Consider the following 24,340-nt stretch of genomic DNA (forward strand, 5'->3'; position numbering starts at 1 on the left):
GAGTAAAAAAGCGATTCCAAACGGTTACGAATCCTTCTACTGCAAGGGAGGAATATAAAAAGGTAGAATCTAGTTGAGGAACTTTTTTCTGCTCTGTGCAGGTGATGGTCTATATACGCGTACAACAGAATACGAATAGGTTTTGTTCTATAGTCCGGTCATGATGTTTTATGTATGAGAACCGAAGGATTATAATGCATATACATATTTATGTACTAACTGAGTGAAATTAATAGTGTTGAATAAGAAACTATATCACAAATAGAGAGTATATAAGTTTGTTTTCATATCGAATTGCTAAGCCTATTTCTTAAATGAAAAGCTTCCCTGTGATCACACCTACTGCACCTACACTCACCATACGCTATGGTCTATGGATAATGCAAATCCGTAATATGCATCTCAATTATATTGTGATATTCAACTGGATAGGAAACTCTTTGATATTAGACATTCTAAACAACATGTTCAGCCTCATAAATCTAAGGACCAAGCAGAAGCCGCAATAATAGCGATCTGTATAATGAATTCGCAGTGGCATGTCATTAGAATGACACCGGACAATCCAGCCCGTAAAGTGCTTTGAGTAATGCGCAAGGACACTAGAGGTTCAAATTTGAAATGTAGAGATGATACCACCACTAGAAAGATCGGGAAATTATTATCATCATCAAACACATAAGAGAACTCATCTTTAATTTCCTGGAGGATTTCCCCCAAGATCGTTACGTCTTTCACATCCTCACAGAGTGAAGTTAAATGAAGTAATATTATATTACGAATTTCAGAATATATCACAGTATAACTTCAGTTATGATTGACAAAACTATTTGCAAATTGTGTAGCTGCAAAGTCAAATATTTTCTTATATTACAATAGTTCCAGAATATTGAGTACAAACAACCTAATACTTATACTCTTCATAATATTATAACAATTTGCATGGGATTAACACCATGCGTCGATTGCGATTGCGTCATTCCCGTTCCTTTTTGCACACCCATTAATCTTTCTAGTTTTGTATCCGTCCGTACGATTTGATTTACGGTTGAGCTTTTTGCAAACAAGCACAATAAATGGAGACGCCCCATCACTGGTCTCCATGAGAGATCAAACACGTCAAATCCGCTGGGTGTCTAAAGGTGGCGTAGTGCGCAGACAAAAAAAAAAACACCCGGACCAAAGCGACACGGTGACGGTACTTCGTCATCAACAGAACGCGCGTTCTCAGTTTCTTTATAGCCACAGCAATAAAACCATCTCATCTTTCCTTTATCCACCCCATCCTGGGGAGCCTCTGACAGTCGTCGTGTCGTACGTATCCGTCCATCCGGTTGCCGTTGGCAACTGCTTCATCCTTCACAAAAGGCTTTTGAGTGACTTAACGGAAGGAAAGCAACCCAAAAATAAAGAGAAAAAGTATATACGAACGAAACCCCGCGCACTGAGCGGGGCAGGGAAGGGATGGAATGGAACTGCTGCTCCGAACTTAGCTTTTCCCCCCGGAAACGAACTCTCCACCGTGAGAGGCGGAGGAATGATTTTTCCCACCTCAAGTGCCGAGAACCTGCCGTTTGACTGCTTTTGCGTCATTTTTTCGTTGTTTTATTGCCACTAAGCTTTTGCGCTTGTATGTGTGTGTGTGTTTGTGTCTTGTGGTGGGTGTGCCAGGGAGTTCCACTGTAGAAGAGAAGTGAGAGCTGCTGCAGGAGATGCGGTAGAGGATGCTGGGTACGCTGGAATGAGCTCAGCATAATAAGAATCCTTATGGTTTCACAGTGTGAAAGAACAAGAAAGTATCACGGAGACGAGCAAAGGGTGGGCCGGTGGTCTCGTTTGGGGCATCGCAAAAGTAAAACGGGAACCTTTCCTTCCAGAGCAAACACGCACACACACACACACACACACACCAACATGTTGATAAAGAATGATTGAATGCGGTTCTAGAAGGGGTTGAGTGGAAGGCACCGAGGTCCTCATCCCACGATCCATTTTCTACTCCGGCGTGTGCAAAACATCGGAAGACAGCAGCGAGCAGCAAGAAAAGATCCCCAAAACGCTAAAAAAGGGAACCCGGTTGAGTGGGGGGGGGGGAAGCGTTCTATCCCGGTACGCTAACCCTTCCTCGATGTACTATAAAACCCACCGACGAGAACACACTCCCGACCCCATAGGATTGAACCCCCGTTAGGTAGACGTTCTTTGAAGGAAATCCCTCCTTTTTTTTCTTCTTCCATCATTATCCTTCTAAGTGTATCCTTTTGTGCAGCAGAAGCAGCAGCAGCAGCATGTTTCTGTTGGCCCTTTTTTAGTGGCCGCTTTTTTCCTGCACTTCGTGGTGGGGTGCTCGGGTGAGTCGACGGTTTCATTACATTTTCCGGGCGAACAAATTCTCAGAGATGCTGACGGCAGGATATGGTCCACCAACACCATCTACATGGATTGGTCCTCCGTCCCCATTTCCAAGACGCCTGCTTCTAGTGCTATATAGGAGCTCCGGTTCAAACAAAAAAATAAAATAAACCGTCCGACAGACTTCTTCTCAAGCAATGGAAAAAGGTTGGCAGTTGCTTTCGGTCCGAAACACCATCCCCTTACTGCTGGAATTCGTCCCCATTCGCATCTTCCCGTCCCCTTTTGCCAAACGCCTTTTGTTTTTCCCGCACAGTCTCGCACCCACCAGCTTTACGGTAGAACATTACGGCGGCCCGTTTTTTGTACTCCACCGAAAAGAAGCGATTTAATGTTAGCGCAAGGTGGGTATGGAACTTATCCTTCTTCTCTTCCCGCTTCCTCAAGACACCCTCAAGACCCTACACTCCACAATCCATTTTCACATTCCCGGGGACCTCCGCTACGCTCTGCCCATATCTCTGCCCGGTGTTCCTCAACCCGGCAGCGGAGACGGTTTAGGAGAGGTTTTTAGGTGGGCAAAGTTTTTCGTACGTTCGCTCGCCACAAAATTGAATCAAAAGGCGCTTTCAAGTGCGCGGGAATGGGAATTAATAGCGTTTTTCGTCGGGGGTAGAAAAGTTTTCGGGCCCCGTCTGAGTGCGCTTGTGCGCGCGCTATACCTATGCGCTAGCGACATTAAAAAAGCTTGTGGAAAACAAAAAAAAGACGGGGGGTGAAAGAAGGGGGCTGGGAAATAAAATAAAGAAAACTCTGAAAAACTACCAACCAATGCGATGATAATAATGGCGTTGAGATGTACTGGTAAAACTTTCGACCAGAGAAGATAAAGCGCAATCGTGGGAGGAATCGTGTTCCTTTATGCTACAATATTATTACAACGGTCTCGTGCAACTAAAAATAATTGCCAATGGCTTTTAAGTTTGCCACATACTTATTCAACTTAGTATTATTCACATTTACCACACATTCCCCAGGGCACGTAGACGCCATCAGAACCGCCCCACCGAATATCGGATCGTACCGTAACAGCGCCAAACTCAAGCATTCGGTTGGGAAAATAATTGAAGATCCGCTCATTTCCTTAAACGAATAAAACCGCCAAAAAGAAAGCAGTAATAGATAGCTTTTCTTCCGCCCCGTGGTGTCTTGGCGGTAGCCACACTACATCCGACCATTGCCACTCGACGATGGTAAAAAGTTTTCCCAAACTCGCGGAAAATGGGCTCCCCCCCCCCCGTTTTGCCAACCCACCAGCAGAAGTATTGTTACCCCTTGTGAGGGAATTTTCTGTAATATCAAATTATGTAAATGAGCCTTCCAATGGTGATGCAAGATGCTGGCGGGCATGTTCCCATGAGCATGTGCTCCTCCACGCGCGCGCGTGTTTGAAGGGGGAGCTTTTGCTTGGAGGAAAAAGTGGAAAGAAAGTTAATGCTAGTTCTTCTCGCCGTACGTGTGTTTGTTGTACCATTTCGGTTTGAAATCGTCGTCTGCCATCTTCAACGGGAGAACGCATTTTAGCGGAGGTTTACCGTAATAGGCTCACACAGAGGAACGAGTTTTATTTTACAAAGAAACCCATCTCACGGAACACAGGCGCGATGGTGACGGGGCGCAAAGCGAGCGCGGTGTGAAGTTTTTGTAATAATTAGCATATCTTTCGGGCGTTTGCGCTTTTAAAATTGAAAGCAAGATCGTGTGCGCAGAACACGGATGTTTCTCCGTGCGACGGTATCTAGGGCAGCGGGTGGTAAGGGTAGGGAGGTTTCCGGAGGGCAGGTAGAGGTAACGCTCATTAAAATATGCAGCGTTTTGTCTTTGACGCTCATCTACGTCTTCGCAAGACATTTTAAATTAATTGAGGTTGATGATTTCCAAAGGATAAGATAACACATACACGGGCCGCGCTAGGTCTATACAATTCTAGAATATTTGTCTGGCAGACCCAGAAGATTGATTTTATTTAAGGCTTTCTACTATTAGCTTCTTCAAAATTGGTTTCCTCCTCTGAAAAGTGTTATGTATAGATTGGTTTACTTTTAGAATTAACATTAACTGTTTACATCTGTCAGATTATTCAGCTATGCGTTTTACTACGAATTCTGAGTTTGATAACCATAAAATAAAATAATAAATGGATTACAAAATCTATCTTTTTTTGTAGAAGCTCTCTAAATAGTTCAAATAGAGGTGTGTCAAATTTGTTCTTCATTTTATTAAATCTTCCTGAAATAATTCCTTCTACTAGATCTTAACAAGTTTTGTTGTTTCTACTGAAGATCACTTCTTCCACTGGTTCAATATCATGTCTACCCGGATTCGTCAGACAACTGATGCGCTTCGTTGCATGCTATTCAAGATGCTACCTATATCGGTTAATAGAAAGTTAGATAAGCCTGCTACAGTAGTATTCTCTGACGCAAGCTTTATAGTACTGCTACCGTTTGTCGATTTTATTCCACAATCTGTTTCCTACCCAATCTCATGTACAAATTTCAAAGCATTTCCAACAGCTCATCTAATGGATCCCGCTTATTGTAGTGGAATCCAAGTTTGGAACTAATATTGTACAATGATCTTAAGTTGTACAAGTTAAGTTGGTAAGCTGGGCAATATTTAATGATCTGTAAGTTGTTTGAAAGAATTCTAAGAGTTTTCAAAGTTACTTTTTAAGGTGTCTGCCAGCTGCGTTTATCTGTTTGAAAGGTATGTTTGAATGGTAACTCACCATTTCGATAGAAACACCTGTTATCTGTTAGAAGCAGCCTAAAGGTCGATTGATTTTAGTACTTAAAGTTGGAAATACAGTGCCAATATTTATTGGGGCAAACGAACTGCTTAAAATGTTGTTGGTTAAGCTCCTAAACCTACTTATTGCAACAAATGTAGTGTACTTTTAATTATGTTGTGAAAAAATTTCAAACCACAATTTAACCCAGGGTTGAAAAGGTAGTAATTCACCATATGTTTATCCTTAAATACATTTCGTTAATTAAATATTTCTTATTTCTTTCTAAGAAAAGGTGCTCTAATTTTCTTGAAAATCTGGCGTCCATTTGTATTTCATATTCTTTTTCCCCTATTTAGCGTTCCTATCCCATTTATTTCCCTGCTGGCTCTTCAGCCTACACATTCCCACCGTTCTATCGCCATATAAAAAGAATTCGGTTCCCGCCTTGCGAACATATAGCTCGTTATCGTTTGCCTCGTTTAACGATCGTGCTTCGAGTTTTCTCTCCTTGCGCAAAACGAAATAGAGCAATTTCCTCAATGGAACTTTTTCTTTCGAGCGCGTCCAGAGGAGATAATAGCGAGCGAAAAAGGAAGTATGCGAGCAAAAACAACACCAAAAAAAAGAAGCAAGGCAAACACGACCACACTCCAGGAACTCGCACACCCCACCATCGCCAGCAGTCAATATGGCCGAGCAAGTATCCTGGCGAGCAAATGAGAAGAAAGTGCGCTACTCCAGCGAAGAAGTAACCCCGGGTGTGTGTTTGTTTGTGTGCGGAACCTCCGAATGCGGTGCCTTCACGTGAGAAAAGAGGGCGTGGGAGTGAAATGGCAAACGAGAAAATAAGGGATGAGGTTTGGGTTGGGAAAAAGGCAGATCCGATGGCAGGAGGAGATTTTCAACCCCTCCGTGCGTTTTCGCACCCTCGTCCAGGGATAGTGATAGCGCAATTTAAATAGCGTACTTCGCCAGGATGCTCGCCAGCAAGACGATGGCGTCACCTTTCGTTCGTCCTTCGGAATCCAAGCAGTCGGGTGCGCTGCGCTACGGACGAGTTTTATAGAGAAATTTTTATCATCTCGTTCATTTTTTTTCCACCCCCTATTCCGTCAGAAAATACTTTTTCACCCCTTTGGGTGGTTGGGAGTTTTTTTTGTTGCTATTCTCCTCGCTAGTTCGCGCTCGTTGCCATGGCATTCTGCTATCGCTTTCTCTGTCTGCTTTCTCAGCACCTAGAGAACGTGCATGAGTATGTATGTACCCATCGTCCCCTACAGCGAAAACGGAAACGGTTTTTTGCTCGCTTCATTTTTATTTCCCAACTACTATCAAAGGGAAAAGTACATCGCAGCAATCGCTGGACTATTTTCTGTGCTATATACTGCTGGTTCTGTTCTAGAAGAAAGAATTCTAATGTAATACACTCGTATTATTTTAGGTAATAAATATACAATTTATGATGGAAAAATTGTTATTTATTTATTATATTCTTAGCTTTTAGTTGATTTAAAAATCCATTATTATGCGCTAGGAACAAGCTCCATGTTTTATTTATGTTTAAAAATCATCTCGCCTCAAGGAACTCGCGACGTTCTTTCCCACTTCTCGCGATAACTGCTACAGCAGCGACAGGCGTAAACCTGGTTCCTTATCCCTAATTTGTTTGAGCGCCATTTGTGCCGCAAAATCATTCATCTTAATCTTAAGTCATAAATTAACAATTCTTTGAAACATCAAGCAGTACTCCGGAGTCACTCCCTTGCCACTTGTCCCCCATGTCCGCTGTGTACCTAGCGAAACATCAGAAGACCAACCATACTTAACACGGAAGATTGTTTATCGATTTTTCGACTTCTTTAGTGTGGCGAAAGAAAGCCAAGACACACGGAGACAAGAAAGATATGTTTTTCGGTGCTGTGAAAAAGTGAAGCTACACGGTGCGGAACTCAAACTGTTCCAAGCGGTCGAAGCGCTAATGCTTGGCCTGATGATGTTGATGACTCCCAGGCTCACTTCCAACCATTAGGGCCATGCAGGGCCCGGAGTGATGGGTTGCGGTTTCAGAAAGGGATTACTAAGCAGAAACGAACAGCGTACGGAATGATATTTCACTTGCTGTAGGATAACAAATTACTGCCCCTCATCCTCGGACCAGCAAAAATGATGCAATGTCTTTTGACATAATACAAATTGATGTGAGTAATCGTCATTTACAAGGTGAATTTTGAAGTTATGATATTTTCTCGGTTGTAATCTTGAGAGCCTATCGACACACGCCTGTCATACATTAAGAATCATACTAGAATAGATGAGTTTACGGGATGTATTATTCTTATGGGCCCTAGCAGTCGTTAACTGGCTCAGAATAGCCAGGTTTTTTGTTTATACTATTAAAAATACGTTTAAGGTTGAAGTGACATTGATCTCCATCCGTCATACTAGTAATATGTCATACTTAGTGTCATTGATCTTTCTAGAAGATATTCTACTATTGGTGCAGTGATAACAGTAGAAGAACTCTACTAGAATAGCTCTAGTGTTGTCTATTTCGTGGAGGCTCTCTAGTTACAAAAAATATATAGACTGACTATATCCAACTGTTTCTGTAAGATAAATCTATTGATAAGGGTTTGAAGAAGATCGTTACAAAACCTAGGAGAGCTCACTCTGTACAAGTGCTAACTCACTACAGTGATAAAGTGTACTCACCCTGCTCACTCACGCGAGCTAGCAGACACAACACCGCTCACTTCATGTTTTCAATGGAAAGAAGCACTGTCTAATGTAACCGGATCAAACACACGGAAAGGGATCTGCTCATTAAAAAGTCATAGTTCTTCACCTCGTTGTATCCCATTTTGCTTTGCTTCGGGTGAGTGAGTAATCGTGCTCAAATTTCTTCCCTTCAAACACCATTTTCCAGTTCCATTCAAATTCGGCGCTACTCTCGAATGCGCTACGAAAACGGGATTCGTATGTTCCCGGGGTCCGATGGGTAGAAAAATGCTTCTCCTGCAATATTTCCTTTTCTGTGCAGAAGAATTCCAACCGCCAGCTAACCCATACCCACACAGAAATATTCGAAATGTTGAGGGTTGAAATTCTCTAGTACTTCGCTTCCTTCAGCGTTGGTTGGACGTGGGGTTCGGTGAGTTGTTACGGAACGAATTTAAAAAGTGAACCACCTCCACAGAGCCCGTGTACTGATTCTCGGACTATAAGTTGTGTGGAATGCTTCTCTTATTCATATTTTTATATAATTATAAAATGTTCCTTCGCATGCAAAGGCACATGGCGCTACCGCCAGTTCACCGTCGTATACCGCCCTTACTTCTTTACATACCGGGAATCAGAATTACTAGCGAGGTAGCTACCTTTACTCGAACCCTTGGGTGTGTAATATGAGAGAACATGTAATCAAAAGCAGATGAAAATAACGCTGATAGTTAATTTCAAACAAATATAACGTAGTGCAAGAGGTTAACAAATCATGTGAAACACTCATCACAAATTTGATTTTTATTTACAATTTTGCAATCTTTACACCTGTGAGGGTTTAAATTGACTTTCACAGCTAGTACTTTTCCGGTCTTCTCGCTTTTAATTTTTTGTACACTTCTAGGGCCTCACACCATCCTGGGAAATGCTCCTGTTTGCGATGTTCGTTTTCCAATTCAATTATCTTGCACGTTTCGTCTTCATGTTCCTTTCTCACTCTTGGTTGGAATGTTGTCCTTACACAGCTTGTAGCATGATTTTTAGCACATGTTTCTCTTACTAAAAGCGGTTAGTTGTTTGAAGAGGAGGTTCTTTCTCGCACTGTTCTTTTATTTTATCGTTATGATTAATTTAATTTTAAAAGTAATTTTGCATCGCCGCTGGTTGGCTGGTCCAAACCACGTTCTAAGCAACATAATCATCGGCCATAGTTTTATTTCCCTTGCTTGTTCTTCCCGTCATGGCGAGATTCATCGCAAACTTTCGCCCGGAGGTTAATGGAAATGAGACTATACAAAATTCACGAAACCACCAACGGAACATGGCTGCGCCACGTGGCCCAAAACCGTGCACCGTTTTCTTCTCAAAGTTTCTGCCCGTTCGTGCCACTACCACCACCATCCGCTATCCGATGGTGGCCCAACCTGCCGCTAAAACTTTTCCATCCTGGCACGAGAAAAATATATATAATTTTCTCATTAAACTTACAGTTTTTACGACTTTTATCGTAACTCAAGCGTTAGCCTCAGTTTTGTGAGCGGGTGCTGGGTCGTTTGCCCGATGACGATGACGCTAACGAGTGTGCCTATTAAAATGGGTATGAGAAGGTGTAGCGGCAAATGAGCCCAGCCGCTCGAATGGAACCCAAGCGTGTGTGTGTGTGTGTGTCTGTGTGTGTGTGAAAAGGCTTCACAGGGGTGACGTGGAGACGCAAAACTTATGAAGCGAAAGTTGCCTCAAAACTTTACCACCAAAGCGACCTCCTTACGCCATTTTTGCGATCGCGACTTGCTGCTTCCGGTGCTTTCGTTCGGGAACAATTTTTTTGTGTTTGCCATGCGGCTGTGTGCGCCTCACGTGTCCTTTGCGGTGTACGTATAGCCGCGTGCTGTTGTGGGCATGATAAGCAATTTTTGTTTGCGTTCGTAGTTTGCGATGAAAAAACCCTGGTCTAGATGATCTACTATAAAGAATTTCTTATCAAGTTTATGCTATCCGTCACAGTAGGCAACTGAGCAAATAAAAGTGGAGTGATAAATGGCGAGAATAATTCATTCATCAACTCCTTTAAATCAGTAACGTTTATAAATCCTACTGATATCCACGGTTATGACTGTCTAAGGTGATGCCAATGAATCTTCAAAGAAAGAGAAAGAAAGGACAGAGAGTCAAATCTTTTAAGAACCAACTCATGATTCGAATCATATGATTCATATGAGTCTTCAGAGAAAGGAAGAGAGAGAGAGAGAGAGAGAAATAAATAAAATTAAAAATTTTGAGAATCGATTCAACGTTTTGAATGATTCTTCACTTAAGATTCATATGAAGCTCCAGCAAAAAAAAAGAGAAATAGAATCGAATCTCTTGAGAATCTTGAAAGATTCTTCATGAATCAAAGTGAAAGTAAAAACGCGTGTGAGAAACTAGTTGAATCTTTTTGAAATAGATTCATTGCATGAATGTTTATTTATTGAACACTAGCTATACCGACCCGGTTGCACAGCTACGCAAGAGCTTCGTGCAGTGTACTCAAACACCGTCTTCTTTCTTCAGGAGGTCTAGGCCTACCATTTCTAGCTTTTTTTACTTTATTTACCCGTAGCCGGATAGTCATTCTTGCATACGGAGATTGGGTTCGGATGAGATTTATCTTGGTCCTGAAGGCCAGTTGTGGTGCCGCTACCAATAGGCCCGATGCAATAGATGGGTTTCGTGCTCAAACTACAATATTTCCTATTACTTCAACGTATTCATGAATTCGAATATTTCAACAGGGTTTTCAATCTCAAGATTTTAATATTTTTGTAAATTATCCTAACTCTAAATGCTAGATGCTAGGTTGTTAGGCTTGTTTTCACTTCCGTAATATTCCCCAGCTAGAACAACACTAGCCCTACTTACACTGTGGTTAAAACTTTGATTAGCCTTCAGGCCAAGAAACGGTATACTAAACATATTTAATGCTTATCAAGCTATAGTATGCTATAGCATGGAATATTTTTGCTCTTAATACATTAATACATTAATTAACATCCTAATATTTCCCTATGAACTTTCTTCTGCTAAAAGAATTGATCTTATTATATTTCCTGAGTACTTGGAATAACCACTTTTTGCTAATGTTAATACTAAAATCATGAAACCATTTGCCACCAATTTTTTTGTGTGCCTTCTTTTTCCACTCGTTGTCATTGCTTGCGGCAAGAGTGTGGTCTGCGGAGTCGCATTTATCTTCATTTGCTTCTATTTAAAATCAAATAAAACCATAAATCCGATGCTTTCCTGCGAACCTCAGGAGTCAAAACCGCCGCTAGAGAGCGAGCGAGAAACTTCCAACGTGTCGCCGTGTTGGAACGTACTTATTCGCCAGTCACACTCCGGCTGCAACGGTGTGTTGGCTGACCATCCTGTTGGCTGTAGCTGAAGCCGAGATAAAAAAAAGGTATCATGTTTCCCATATTGAGAACATCATCGCGCCCGTACAGAAGGACGCCCACAGCTAGGGATAATTTTTTCCCGCTTTAGAGTTTCCTTCTTTTTTTGGTTGCTGCTGTTGACCATCGGGCGAATCTTTCCCACCAGGGCAGCGGGCAGTTTTCCGTGCCATGGGTAGGTGGATTTGCAAGGTTGCTTATGGTCGGTTGTGGTTCTTTTGGTTGGTGGTCAGCTGGAAAAATGAAGAGAACAAAAGCAAAGCACGACCGCAACAACATGTTGCAAAAAACAGCAGGAAAAAAAACACACACGAACAACAAGTTCCACAACCTCCACAAGGATTGCTGGCAAAGGGACGAAAGGATATTTTTCCACACCTTGAATAAAAGTCCCCTTCCTTGGCTCGTGGATGTTTCTTTTTCCGGTTTTTCATGTACAGGGACATTTTTTGTAACGAATTTTATTTTGCTTAGAAACGACCGTCTGCTTCGGAAGGTGGACAGACAGTACACGGGCCTTTTTCATCTGTGTTTTTATCTTTTTTTTTAATGTTGAAAATGTTAACGCACTTTGCCATGGGAAAAGACACACATACCTTAACGGCTTACGTTAAACCGCGAAATATGCAGAACCATTTCTAATTCAGTTAATGTTGTACCATTTCAAACGGTAGTTGAGCAAATGAGTCAATGTACAACACTTCTTTATGTGAAGCAAAGAGATCAACCGAACGGTGTGTCCTGCACACCCAGCAAAGATTGGTTAATTTGTCTCCAGTTTTCAGGTTTGTGGAATGTTCGTGAATCGTGCAGCACAGCGCGTTTGCCAGCCGTTATAAATTACACCTAAATGTTCCCCCGGGGGTACACAAGGTACACGCGGGACATGAATCATCTGCAATGATTTAACCCTACGGACACAGAAACACCAAAGAGGCGATGCATTCTGTTAAGAGGGTCGGAAAACAAGTTAACAAAGAGTTATATCGGGCTATTTTCAAATTTTTTAATCTTATTCATTGAATGGTTGTGAACTTTTTACAACCATTTCGCGCATGATAAATTCAATGCACTTCTATCCTGTTCAATTTTGAACCATTATTCACCATTAAGGGCAGAGAGGGCTTAATTAGAGACAGTGGAGGATCAATCCCCTTGCAGGCCCAGGGCGGAATTATAAATGGGGCCTCTAATTTTAAAAACGATGAATTGAGGGGCATTGAGGCCTTTGAAATAAGGCAAAACTAAAGTAAGAAGGGGCCCCTGAACTCACTTTGAATCATCCCACGGGTAGTTGGCGGTCAAATTTCGCCAGGGGCCTCTTGTGGTACCCTTCGGGCCCCCCCTGATTAGAGATAAAGAATTAGGCATCAATTAATATTGTGCTTAACGAATCTTTTTAGAAGAGTCACTCAAACGCCTCTTTAGTGTGGAATCATTCAAATCAGGAATCGATTCTCGAAAGATTCATGAATCCCGAGAACAGTGGTGGTTCATTGTTGTTCTCATTTTTGGCAACCGATGAGCTGGGTTACATGATGGACAAACAAATCTTGGCTGATTGATGATTCTTAAAGGAAGTTTTGAAATAGAGTTTCAGATTCATGAATCAGAATCTTATATATTGTTACATGAGCTATATACTATCTTCCGTTATGATCAATCAAAACGATCAGTTCCAGAATGGCCAATGATAAAAAATTAAAGATAAAGATGATTGCCAATAATAGTTATTCTTATTCATTCAAATTCATTGTGAATGTAAGCACACTCACCAATATCTCCTGCTATTGTGAAAAACATCGTTGCTCCCTCAAGTCTGCTTTTCAACATAACACTTACCGCGATCCTCGTTACTGATTTAGCAGTACCGGACATGGTCATTCGTTGTGCACAGAAAAGTATACTTCGTTCACCTTGATGGAATGACCATCAGCTGAAGACGGTACAAAGAGGATTATCTTTATTGTTTAAACAAGAAAAGAGTAGGGTCATCCCAGGAGTTGCGTACCAAAGGTAAGCAAGGGCGACAAAGATTACTTTAATTTTTATTCTAGTTTCAACCGGCACCACAAACATAATAAATCGGAAGGGTCAAAAGCGAATAGAAGAACATTGCGACCAGAAAAGGAGAGGGGTCAAGAATTGCTCATGCTAGACAAAAACGTTAGTGTTTGTGAGCTTCGTTATGGGAATCCTTTTCGGAATTGTTAGATCAAATTATCATACAAAACTTATTTTATATTCATCGAAAACTATTTACATAGCGCATGGTCCGTTAAAAGCCATATCATTGCATATTTATTGACCAATGTCACAATCAAATAACCCTGCCAAACATACGTCTTTCCAGATCATCTGGCTTTACCTGAAGGAAATCTTTTGTTTTTGCCTTTAAATGATCTAATGCAACAGCTGCCTGAAGTTTGGTAACGTCATCATCGTCGGTTGTGATAACATGTTTCAAGAATCGATAGATTAGTAAAAGGTACTCCTGAAACTCCATTAAACTATCGATTCCTTCCAGAAGTTGAGATAGCACCAGAATTGCCGCTCGCCTAGCAGGAAGATAACGATCCGTGTCTACGATTGATTGAATGCACGTGAAAAGCTGTGAGATAAAATAGAGTGGACAAGAAACGTAAGTCCTTGAGGCATGAGATACAATGCTTACCGAATGACGAATGCTTACCTCGTAGAAAAAATGATGCACTTGGTAGGAAAGCATACGACACATGCTACCGACGTTCGAAAGGCTCGACGTGCGGAATTCGTCAACGGCATTGCGCGTGCCGGTGAGAAAACAGTTCAGTAGCACATCACGATAGCGCACCGCCAAAGGACCTAACGTTTCGACCGTCTTCACCGTCGCTTCGCCTATTTTAAGCCGATAGTCTGTATCATTCTCCTCGCTAAGATATTCCCTTACTAGCGCATCGATAACTTCTGCTTCTAACACATCACAGAGCGCTACCAGCAGGCGTACCGAGTTGAGGAACGCGTAACTTTCTTCATCGCGCAGGTTTACTAGTGCTAATATTAGGATTTTATGGCGTTGGACGTACGTTTCTGGATCGCGTTCTTTAAGTAACTTTAGCAACAGAGTCGTACCATACACCTTACAGTATGGTTGTTGATCCGAGCAAAGGTTTAACGCATTCTGGCAGCCCGATTCCGATAGTTCATCGTGCTCGGTTGACGTTGCGTTACAGAGTAGATCGATTTGAACTGCCATCGTTTCACTACAACTCGTCGATTTACGGTAATGGCGAAGAAGCTTCAAAATACCTTCCACCTCATGTCGATTGCGAGTGCGTTGAAGGAATTCTTGAAAAATGGACAACACGATCTCCAGCATGTCGGAACTGCAGGCACCAGCATCAGATGGGTTAGAATCATCGATGATTTTTGTTAACGATACGGTTAATATGTTCAATACCTCCCCCGGATTGTCGTACAATTGAGAATGGAAGTGTTTGTGGTTGATAAGCTCCATCAGCGATTGAATGAGAATGTATTTTTGATGGAAACGAGCGCACAGCAAACCGTCACGCTCGACGGCATCTAACAGATGATTAGACTGCTGTGTCGGGTTGTCGGTCCACATGCCGGTCATAAGCTGATTTAACAATACAAGAAACACATCGTACATTAGGAGATTTCGATTAGATGATTTCAGTAAATCAACCAGTACTGGCAGAAGACTATCGCTGTCAGTATCTTCGTCGTTCGTTGCAGGGCCAATTTGTAAGCTTGTAAGCAATTTGTTATTATCATTCGGGACATACTTCAAAATAATTCTCGGATGAAGCAAATATTTGCCAATTTCATCCTCTGGTTGATTTTGCAAGAGAGACATTACTATTTGCTGCAATTCCGATTTCGATCGGTTGGATAAGCAAAATATGATCATGCTGTGCAAATATGTTTGCTCTTCAAACGTGGATGGAAGCACAGTGATCATCTTGAGGAACAGGTGTAAATATGGTATCAATAGGGCCGATGGCAACGCTGTGAACGTAGATCCCGTAAACGCCATACTGCACTCGTGCAGCTTGCTCATCAATGATATTCGCTCTTTAACCACGCATCCCGTTACAAGCTCTTTCGGTGCAGCTAGCTCTTGGAAGTTACCGAAAAAATATTCCTCAATACGTAAGTGAAGTTCACGATACGGGGCCGGTAGTTGACAGAACCGTTTCAGGCATTCGATACACGTTGCAGCATAAGTTGACGCTTCTTCCGTGCCGGTTTGAACGGCCCATTGGTAGAACTCGAAGCAATCCGTTAATACTTGTCGGTAAAATTTCTTCGTGTGTCCCTTACTGCTTACGATTTTAGCAATTGCTTCGCTTTTCTGCCAAGCCGGAACGGTTTCGTTGGTATCGCCCACTATGAGTAAGGTTTTGCATAGCGCACCAAATCCGCCCGGTTCTCCGGTGAGGTGCAACAAATCGGTATGCAACACTTTGGCAAGTTCTATGGACAAGCCAGCAGCGCCTTTTATCACCAGTAAGCTGCGGAAGATGAGTTCCTTGGGAAAGGAAAATTGTTGCCATTTTTCCATTAAACTTGCCTTGGAGAGACTGTAGCAACCGGCTACGAAATCGATTACCGTGTCTGCTAGCCGTGGATGAACGGCGAGCATTTTCTTTTCAAACAACCGTTGAAAATGATCAATACAGTACGAAAGCCGTCGAACTCGTTCCTTTTCTTCTACCACCACCATCAGTTGGCTTTCGCATGTGGATAGTCCTCGCAGCTCGCGCGGCAGATAAAGATGAACGGTGAACTGGCGTACGAGATCGATCGTGGTAAGATAGTGCGCTAGATCATGCAGATTGATCACTTCCTCACTTTCTGTTGATTGGTTTTGCTTTTCCACCAGGCCCTTGTCGGCAAATTCTGTTAGCAGCATACAGGACTGGGCAGTGATTTTCCAAAGGTTGTCTGAGCAGCTTGGTATTTTCACCGGGAAAGGTTGCATACATTCTTCCAGCTTAGCCAGCGTGATATCTTAAATTGAGAACAACTATTATCAGCACCATGTTGGTCAATTTTAAGGACCCATTCGTATTCTTACCCTTTGGTTTTAAATTAGCAACGCAAACGATCACCTCACGAAGTGCTTCCACATTAATTTCCATCTTTATGGACACTGTTGCTGCAGATGTTCTGCTCGTAGTTGCCTAGCGTTTTCTTCGTTCTGCTTATCACACGAAACCTCTGTAAATACAGTCTAATCGTTCGAAAACATACCAAATTCCATATGCTTTCGCAGGAATAACATGCTGCATCGGGCGCAGAATCTGAAACAATAACAAACATTCTATGCTTCTTGCCACCATCTGTCAAACGTCAAGAGAGAAAGAGAACGAAGTATGAACGGGATGCAATGACGAAATATTCGACGTTTTTCCTTCGCTGCTATTTTGCAAAATCATCAAAACCCGTAACTTTGTTTGTAAATGAAAAGGATCGTTAATGAAACAGCGCTGTCGTTTTTTATTGATTATGTAGTGCCTTTATTCAGTGACACATGACCAAACCAATGTTATTAAACCAAACAATGCGACAATAGACACAGAACTTGAATGCGCCGAGATTGCGGAGCGGCGAATTCCCATCTTTCGCGTTCACAGATATCCTCCTCTTAATGCCAGGACCAGATGTAGAACAGACCCACCTTGAACCTTGTAGTCCTGGGCAGTTTTGTCATCGTTCCTAAAATGCACACACAAATAAGGCAAACGTGAGTAAGGAACCACGAACGTAGCAAGCGTTGTGCCGGATCCGTAGAGAAGCACGAGGGAAACTTACATCTGTTTGCCGGAAAAGATCAACCGCTGCTGCTGGGGAGGGATGCCTTCTTTTTCTTCCACCCGTTCTTTGATCCGGTCCACTTTGTCCGTCGGTTCGATGTCGATTTCGATCTCTTTACCGGTCAGGGTCTGTTTCGAGGGCAGCCAAGACAGTTTCCGGGATGTCGCAAGGTTGCAGCCGAGAAAAGATCAACGAAAAAAAGACACCCACACCGGTTTAGTATGTGCCCTAGCTAGCCAAATGTGTTCGCTTCCGTATTACCTTCACTTTGATCAACATTATCGCAGAGATTTACAGAGATTTAGTTCTTTACTCAAAAGTTCAGCCACAAACAAGCCCGCAAACAATCTGTTCCGTATCCCGCTAGATTGTGTATGTTTCAGCTGTCAAAAGTGCTCGAAAATGTAATCGAAACTGCTCGAATGTAGCAGTGCTCTCCGATCAACAACAAACCGTAAACGTCAACACATGCACGAACTTTAGCACGTTTTTGTTGTGCGTTGCGTGTTTTATCAGTGATATTTTGTGAATTTAAGTGATAAAAAGCTATGAGCGATTCAGAATCCGATGCCGGTGAGCTGGAAAGCGGGGTGGAGCATTTCAATGGACCGGTGGAAAATGCGTGGATGTTGAAAATTCCCGAATTCAAACCCGAAGACAACCCCAATGGGCTGGTGGAGGAGAGTTCGTTTTCATGTCTATTTCCAAAGTATCGCGAAAAGTACGTCAAGGAATGTTGGCCGCTGGTCGTTAAGGCGCTCGGGACACACCACATCAAGGCCGATCTGGATCTTATCCTTGGTAACATGACCGTGCGGACCACGCGCAAAACGTGGGACCCATTCATCATCATCAAATCGCGCGATCTCATCAAACTGTTGTCCCGATCGGTACCGTTCGAACAGGCGGTAAAAGTACTGGAGGATGAAATTAGCTGCGATATAATCAAAATCAAAAACCTCGTTCGGAACAAGGAAAAGTTTGTTAAGCGTCGCAGTCGACTGATTGGTCCGAATGGTTGCACGCTGAAATCGCTGGAATTGCTTACGAATTGTTACGTCCTGGTGCAGGGTGCCACCGTTTCGGCGATCGGGCCCTACAAGGGCCTCCAGTGCGTCCGGAAGGTGGTGGAAGAAACGATGAAAAACATTCACCCGATCTACAACATCAAAGCGCTGATGATAAAGCGCGAGCTGATGAAGGATGAAAATCTGCAGGAAGAAAATTGGGAACGCTTTCTGCCCCGATTCCAGTCGAAGAACACTTCCAAACGGAGCAAACCGAAGGTGGTTAAGAAGAAGAAAGAGTACACACCTTTCCCACCTCCGCTACAGGAAAGCAAGATTGACAAACAGTTAGCTTCCGGTGAGTACTTCCTTACCGATGAGCAGAAACGGTCCAAAAAGCGACAGGAACAAGTGGCAAAAGAGAAACGCAACGCCGTTGTGCAGAAGCAACGTCGCGAACAGGACTATGTCGCACCGGAGGAAACGAGCAAAAGATTGAACGGCGTCGCAAACGCGTCCGACAAACTCAACGTAAAATCGTTGAAAAGTAAAATTGCAAAAGCCAACAAACGGGCCGGCAAAGACAAAGTGAGCACGGTTAAGAAAAGTAACAAAAAGTGAATAAACAAGTTTACTGTACATTCTTCATGGCTACAAATGTGTGGTGTTTCGTTTCGTTTCCCATCGGTTCCCGTCAACCCGGTCACTATTTCTATCGCCTTAAAAAAACATATAGCTCAACGACAGATCGCACGCCTCGTCAAGCTTTCGTTGCAGAATTTCCTTCTCCTCCGGTGAACGTTCGTTCACGATCGACATGCAGCTATCGTCATCTTCCTCGTCCTCGTCGGTATTGCCCGTGGTTCCTCCGCCATCGCTTGTCGTCAGCTGCTCGCCAATGATTTTGCGCATCTCGTGGTACGATTCTTTCGGTGATTCGTCCAGCGTCTGTTTCACCTGCAGATAGATACTTTCGGCTTGTTCGAGTACGGCCGCCAGATTCAAATTGCCCGACAGTTCGTTCACGTGCTTTAGGATCTCGGTGAAGCTGAACTGCCCATCGATGAACACATCCATCTCCTGGTCCAGGATGGCAACGCACACAAATAGGTGAAAGTTTGCACAGGGCAGTCCAGTCCAAAGCACCTCCCACAGCTGCATAATGTCCGCATTGGCAAACTCACGCTTAAACCAAACCAAAAGCCAACGGAAACAGAAGTACATGTTTTCCGACTGGTTCTCGCGCATATAATTGAACAAACGTTCGTTCACGAACGATAGTAGCACGCGCAAATGTTCGAGCTGCTGCTTCATGCCCTTCTGGTCGATGTCGAAGTTGGCAAACACTTTGTGCATGAAGCCGACGAAGCACCAGAAGCTTTCCGCTTCGTTCTGCACCAGACTGAGAATTGGGGCGAGCAGATCGCTCATCCCCTGCACGTACCCTAGATCAAAGTTGTACATCACGTACGTCATGAGGATGTCTTGCAGCTTGGCTAGGTTCGGATTATCGTCACCGGCGAAAAATTCGTACGTTCGATCCGTCCGCTTAACGTCCTTTTCGATCTGACATTTGCGCTCCCGGTAGCCAGTAAAGTTGTGCTCCTGCGTTGCCGTCATCGTCAGCCACTGAAACTTCATCTGAAAGTATTCCTGCGTTTTATGAGCCCTTCGCTCATCGCGCTGCTGAGCCGTGTGCTCCCAGACGTCCAATCCGAGCAGATATTTCCATACTTCAGCCCGTATGTCTTGTTTGATTCCCTGCAAGCATTACTCGATCATTGAAAGATCACTTTAAAATATTGAACTAATGTTACTTACGCCACGAAAGATTATCTCCTTGACGCGTTCCGGATCGGAGATGGCTCCGTTCGGGCACTTCACATCCTCCCACGTTCCAGCATCCAAAGGAAGTCCACGATGCACTGGGGGTCGTGGGGCTAGCTTTTTGGATTCGGAACCATCCGTCTCGCCATTTTCAGCTACCGATTGCTCTGGTAGGTCTTCCGATGCATCCGTTTCGGCATCGATGCTTGCATTTAAATTACTCAACCGCAGCTCACCGGAAATTGCGCTTTGAGCAGTTGGTCGATGAATTGGAAGGATTTGATGCACACTAGCCAACTTTGACAGCATGTCCATGTACGGACGCGGTCGTGGACGGGCCCGTATGTCGGCAATATTGAGCTCGGAGAAAGATTTTTGCAACTTATCCTGATCCGAATCGTCTACGCATCGATAGAAATTTTTGCGTTGTGAGCTCTTGCGCACGCAGCGAAACCGTTCCAGCAGCTGCAGTAACACGCTGGTCGACGTTTGCCGGAACAGATAGACACTGTGCACCGTGTGGTCGTGGTTGTAAAACCGCAGCTCGTCCTTATACGTTTCGAGACCCTTCAGATCGCGCAAAAACACCCGGATGATCAGTTTGGCTTTCGTGGTGGGCCCTGCTGGTGGTTCCTCGCTGGTTGCACGTACATTCGATGGGAGGCTCGCTAGCGCAGTAGGTTGCAGCGGATGTTGTGGTGACGGTTGTCGAGAAATCGCATCAACCAACGACCAACCGCTTTCGAGACTCTCGGAGTCGGTGATGTCGCAAGTTTCGGGTTTCCACTCGAACGCGTGAAGATTCGTCTTCGTGCACTGCCCAAACGTTAGGATGCCTTCCGCATTCAGTGCTGAGATGTAGGCTGCATTGGCCTTCTTCAGTAAGACACCGTTCTGGATAAATTTTTCCTGTTCATCAGCAACGTTCGAAAAGAAACGCCGTGAGTTAAACCGTCAACAGAAAACAAAGCGTTAGAGTCACTTGCACCAGAAAGTGAAAACACCGTCACTTTCGAAGGACACCCCATGCGATGACCCCCGAAAAGAAGACTCCCTCCCTCGCGTCTCCCTACTAACCTTCATGCCATTGTCGATATCCATATCTTCGTTGTCCTTTTGAAAACGGGAGGGAGGTGCACAATACGGTCCGTGGTCTGCCAGTGCGAATGACGAAACAATTGCAAGCAGGTCTCGTTTTTACTTCCTACTCGTGTGATACCTCTGCTGTCGTTACTCACTACGTATCAGCTCCACAATCGGAGTATTACGAGTATCGTATTGAAACTGCATCAGAAATCAGATATATTTTTCACAAGCTTTGAGCGACTTATAGTGCACAGCAAAAGGGTTCACACGTTTTAACATTGATTTTAATCAAACGTTTGTCTGAAAACGATCGCAAAACGGTGACTCGCTTTAATGCGCAACAATAAAAAACAATAGATATCTGTTGTTTTTTTTTCCTTTCCAGCTGTCACAACATACTCCGAAAAACATATGACCGTACGTCTAGACACGATTACATTTTGAGAATAACCGTACGTCTAGACACAATTAATTTTGAGAATAATTTTAATATTCAACCATAGGGACAAATTGTATAAGCGGTATGTAAATTTGGAACAAAATACTGTGTTAATATTATTCTTAAAATTAATCGTGTCTAGACGTACGGTGATAATCTCTATCGAAACCAAATCCGATCATAGCCGTAGTTTCCCTGGCGGCACAATTGTACGAATAGGCTAGCTGTCAAACAGATCAGCCTATGCTTCCCGTATGTAGATATGTGCGTGGTCGCGAGCGTGCCTGTCACCCAGCTCATCATCGTATCTTTGTCTTGAGTTTCTTTGTACCTTGCGTTGTTTGGCTACAGGTTTCACTCTACGTTCGTAAAGTTGTAATAGTTGCAGTTTGTGAAAAGTTTATCAAAGAGAGCAGAACAACTGACCAAAGATTGTGCAACGAATATGCACCTTCAAGTAAGTACTTATTTCATCCATTGGTTGGAACTGTTGAAAAAAACACAGTTTCTATTCTATAAAGACTCAGTTTCTATGTATCATAACTACATTTCCAGATGGCACAGGGCACAGGGAGCTCCACTGCAGGAACCAGCAGCAACCGTAGAAAGACGATTTCGGCACACGGACAAACATCGAGGACGAGGACAATGCAATACTGGAAGTAGATGATTATTCCGGTGGGCATCATCATCATCGTCATCCTACGTTCGTCGTGATAGAAGGTTCCGATCGTGTGTTGCAGTTTTGGTCAGAATGCCTGACTAGAATTATTTTAAAGATTGTGCGGTAATGTATTGTGATATAAAAACATTGTAGTGAAATAAAATAATGTACAAAACAAACGAAAACAAATTATTTTCATTAATATTTAATAACCTTGAGAAATAATAATTATTATGAACCTTGGGGGAAGCATCCGAGCTGTCAATCTGAATTGTACGAATAGATCTTCTTCGCCGTACCCCTAATCGTACAATTGCAATTGCTCTAACCGGTGCGCTATCAGTACAATTGTGCCGCCAGGGTTGGGTTTGACATGACATGAAATGTTGACAATCATGCGCAACACATTGAAATATAACTCCTCGAAAGGTTTAAACATTTTCATAAACTTGACTATTATCAGCAAAACGAGGACCAATGAAGTAATCATTTTGATTATCAATTGAATTGATTTTGATTACGAATTGAAAATGAAAAAAATTAAATCAATGAAATATTTCGCTCTGTTTTCTGGGCTTCACTTCAACCGCTAGGCACCCTACTGTCAACGATGTAAACATATTGTTATTCAATGCTTCTGTTCCGTGCATGTACACAAACGAAATTTGTGAAAATGTGTTAATTTTAAACTCTTAACGTTGACGAAGCTTTGAACAAGTAACGATAGTGCATAAAACAGGTGTTCTGATAAACTTTAAACGTTCTACATCATGAAACAATAACGAACGGATAGTTTGCTGTTGGGACAAAGATTTCTTTCGATTTGGCTCGTGAAATCCCTGGTTTAATAACAACATGAAGCGTGTAGCAGACCTTGATTGTAAAAATGTACCCGTCGGCAAGTCGCGTGAAAAGTTGTTGCGTTCGCGTAACAAACGCAAATGCAAGCGGAAGAAGAATGCACGTACGATGAGAATGCGATTGTGGACGTTGAAAGCGCCAGCGAATCAGTGCAGCTCGGAACAATACCAGCGGGAAAGCATTCATCATACGCCGCCGACAGTTGCCGAACCGTGCACTGAGATACGCTTGAAGCATGCTCAGAACGTATGGATTAGAACTTATCAACGGATTGTAAAATGGCATGGCAAACATCAAACGAACTATTGGAAGCACTGTGCCCAACATTTGAAGGCGGAAAATGAACGTTTGAAGCGTGTGATGTTGGCAACACGACCATTAGCCAACAGTAACGATGCTGAGGAGAGTGATTCCGACCACAGAGACGATCCGTTCGGTGATACAGAGGATGAAAGTTCGGAGGAATTGGATGGTAAGCAATCATTAGCCAGAAATGGGTGAAAGAAACTGAATAGTTAAAGCGACGAGGGCACATGGTTTAGTTATATTGGGTAAAAATATTGTATAATCATCCACATTTAGTATTATCCAACTGTAACTACGCTTTACGTGTTTGTGACACGTGTGGACGCTGGTAAACAGTTTCACATAAAAGATGGTACAATGCCAATCAACAAAGTGAACGGACATTTCGTTTACCAAGAAACGAATGTTATGTGCGTATGCAACCAATCCTTTTTCCCACACGATTTTTTTTCCAGCAATCGAAGGATCTCACGAAAGACTGCAACGACAGCGAAAACGACGAACCTCCGGACGGGACGAGCAGCGGCAAGAGCGAGAAGAGCTTGACGAGGAGTTTCTCGCGTTCATGGAAGTATCTGCCCGGCACCGGCTCGAGCATCGACGACTGAAAAATGAAAGTGTTCATTAATTAGATTTATGAATAAATTAATACCGATTAAAGCACCTTATTTTTTTGGTGCTTCGCTCGCCCCAATGTGGTTGCTCCCACGATGACGCGAACATGCCCCCCCTGCCAAGCGATGTCCTGTCGCTCACCTCCGATCACAGGCGCACTGTTACGTAAACTTTTGCCCGCGAAACAGATCTCAAAACGGTGATCCGGATCTGAAGGATCATTAAAATCAGATCACTTGCCACCGTTAAGCCGATGGACGTGTTGCCTGCTTTACATGTTTTTTTTCTCTCTCTCTCTCTCTCTCTCTCTCTCTCTCTCTTTGCTGCTTGTTTTGTATTGGAGATTAAGTGCGGCGCGTATATTTTTGGGCTGCCCCACGCTTTCGACACCTTCGAAAATGACAGCCTGCG

General features: G+C 43.2%; 5 protein-coding genes across 5 annotated transcripts; 2 read left to right on the plus strand and 3 right to left on the minus strand.

Moving 5' to 3' along the window:
- Nucleotides 1-13,584: 13,584 nt before the first annotated feature.
- On the minus strand, nt 13,585-16,541 carry LOC128302559 (transport and Golgi organization protein 6). The gene is made up of 3 exons (XM_053039410.1): nt 16,385-16,541; nt 13,994-16,317; nt 13,585-13,912 (listed from the first exon to the last, which is right to left on the minus strand). The coding sequence occupies exons 1-3, from the start codon at nt 16,446-16,448 to the stop codon at nt 13,622-13,624; spliced, it is 2,679 nt and encodes an 892-aa protein (XP_052895370.1). The 5' UTR covers nt 16,449-16,541; the 3' UTR covers nt 13,585-13,621.
- Nucleotides 16,542-16,790: 249 nt separating this feature from the next.
- Nucleotides 16,791-17,495, minus strand: LOC128302565 (NEDD8). The gene is made up of 3 exons (XM_053039416.1): nt 17,386-17,495; nt 17,122-17,252; nt 16,791-17,025 (listed from the first exon to the last, which is right to left on the minus strand). Exons 1-3 carry the CDS (start codon nt 17,401-17,403, stop codon nt 16,938-16,940), a joined length of 237 nt encoding a protein of 78 aa, XP_052895376.1. The 5' UTR covers nt 17,404-17,495; the 3' UTR covers nt 16,791-16,937.
- Nucleotides 17,496-17,593: 98 nt separating this feature from the next.
- On the plus strand, nt 17,594-18,780 carry LOC128302563 (KRR1 small subunit processome component homolog). Its single transcript, XM_053039413.1, has one exon. It carries the CDS (start codon nt 17,673-17,675, stop codon nt 18,750-18,752), a length of 1,080 nt encoding a protein of 359 aa, XP_052895373.1. The 5' UTR covers nt 17,594-17,672; the 3' UTR covers nt 18,753-18,780.
- On the minus strand, nt 18,736-21,322 carry LOC128302561 (TBC1 domain family member 15). The gene is made up of 3 exons (XM_053039411.1): nt 21,036-21,322; nt 19,953-20,867; nt 18,736-19,892 (listed from the first exon to the last, which is right to left on the minus strand). Exons 1-3 carry the CDS (start codon nt 21,057-21,059, stop codon nt 18,852-18,854), a joined length of 1,980 nt encoding a protein of 659 aa, XP_052895371.1. The 5' UTR covers nt 21,060-21,322; the 3' UTR covers nt 18,736-18,851.
- A 1,502-nt stretch (nt 21,323-22,824) lies between these two features.
- LOC128302564 (uncharacterized) lies at nt 22,825-23,972 on the plus strand. The gene is made up of 2 exons (XM_053039415.1): nt 22,825-23,480; nt 23,770-23,972. Exons 1-2 carry the CDS (start codon nt 23,003-23,005, stop codon nt 23,940-23,942), a joined length of 651 nt encoding a protein of 216 aa, XP_052895375.1. The 5' UTR covers nt 22,825-23,002; the 3' UTR covers nt 23,943-23,972.
- The last annotated feature ends 368 nt before the right edge of the window (nt 23,973-24,340 follow it).

This window comes from Anopheles moucheti, chromosome 3 (genome assembly GCF_943734755.1).
Source record: "Anopheles moucheti chromosome 3, idAnoMoucSN_F20_07, whole genome shotgun sequence".
In the NCBI taxonomy this organism is placed as follows: Eukaryota; Metazoa; Arthropoda; class Insecta; order Diptera; family Culicidae; genus Anopheles; species Anopheles moucheti.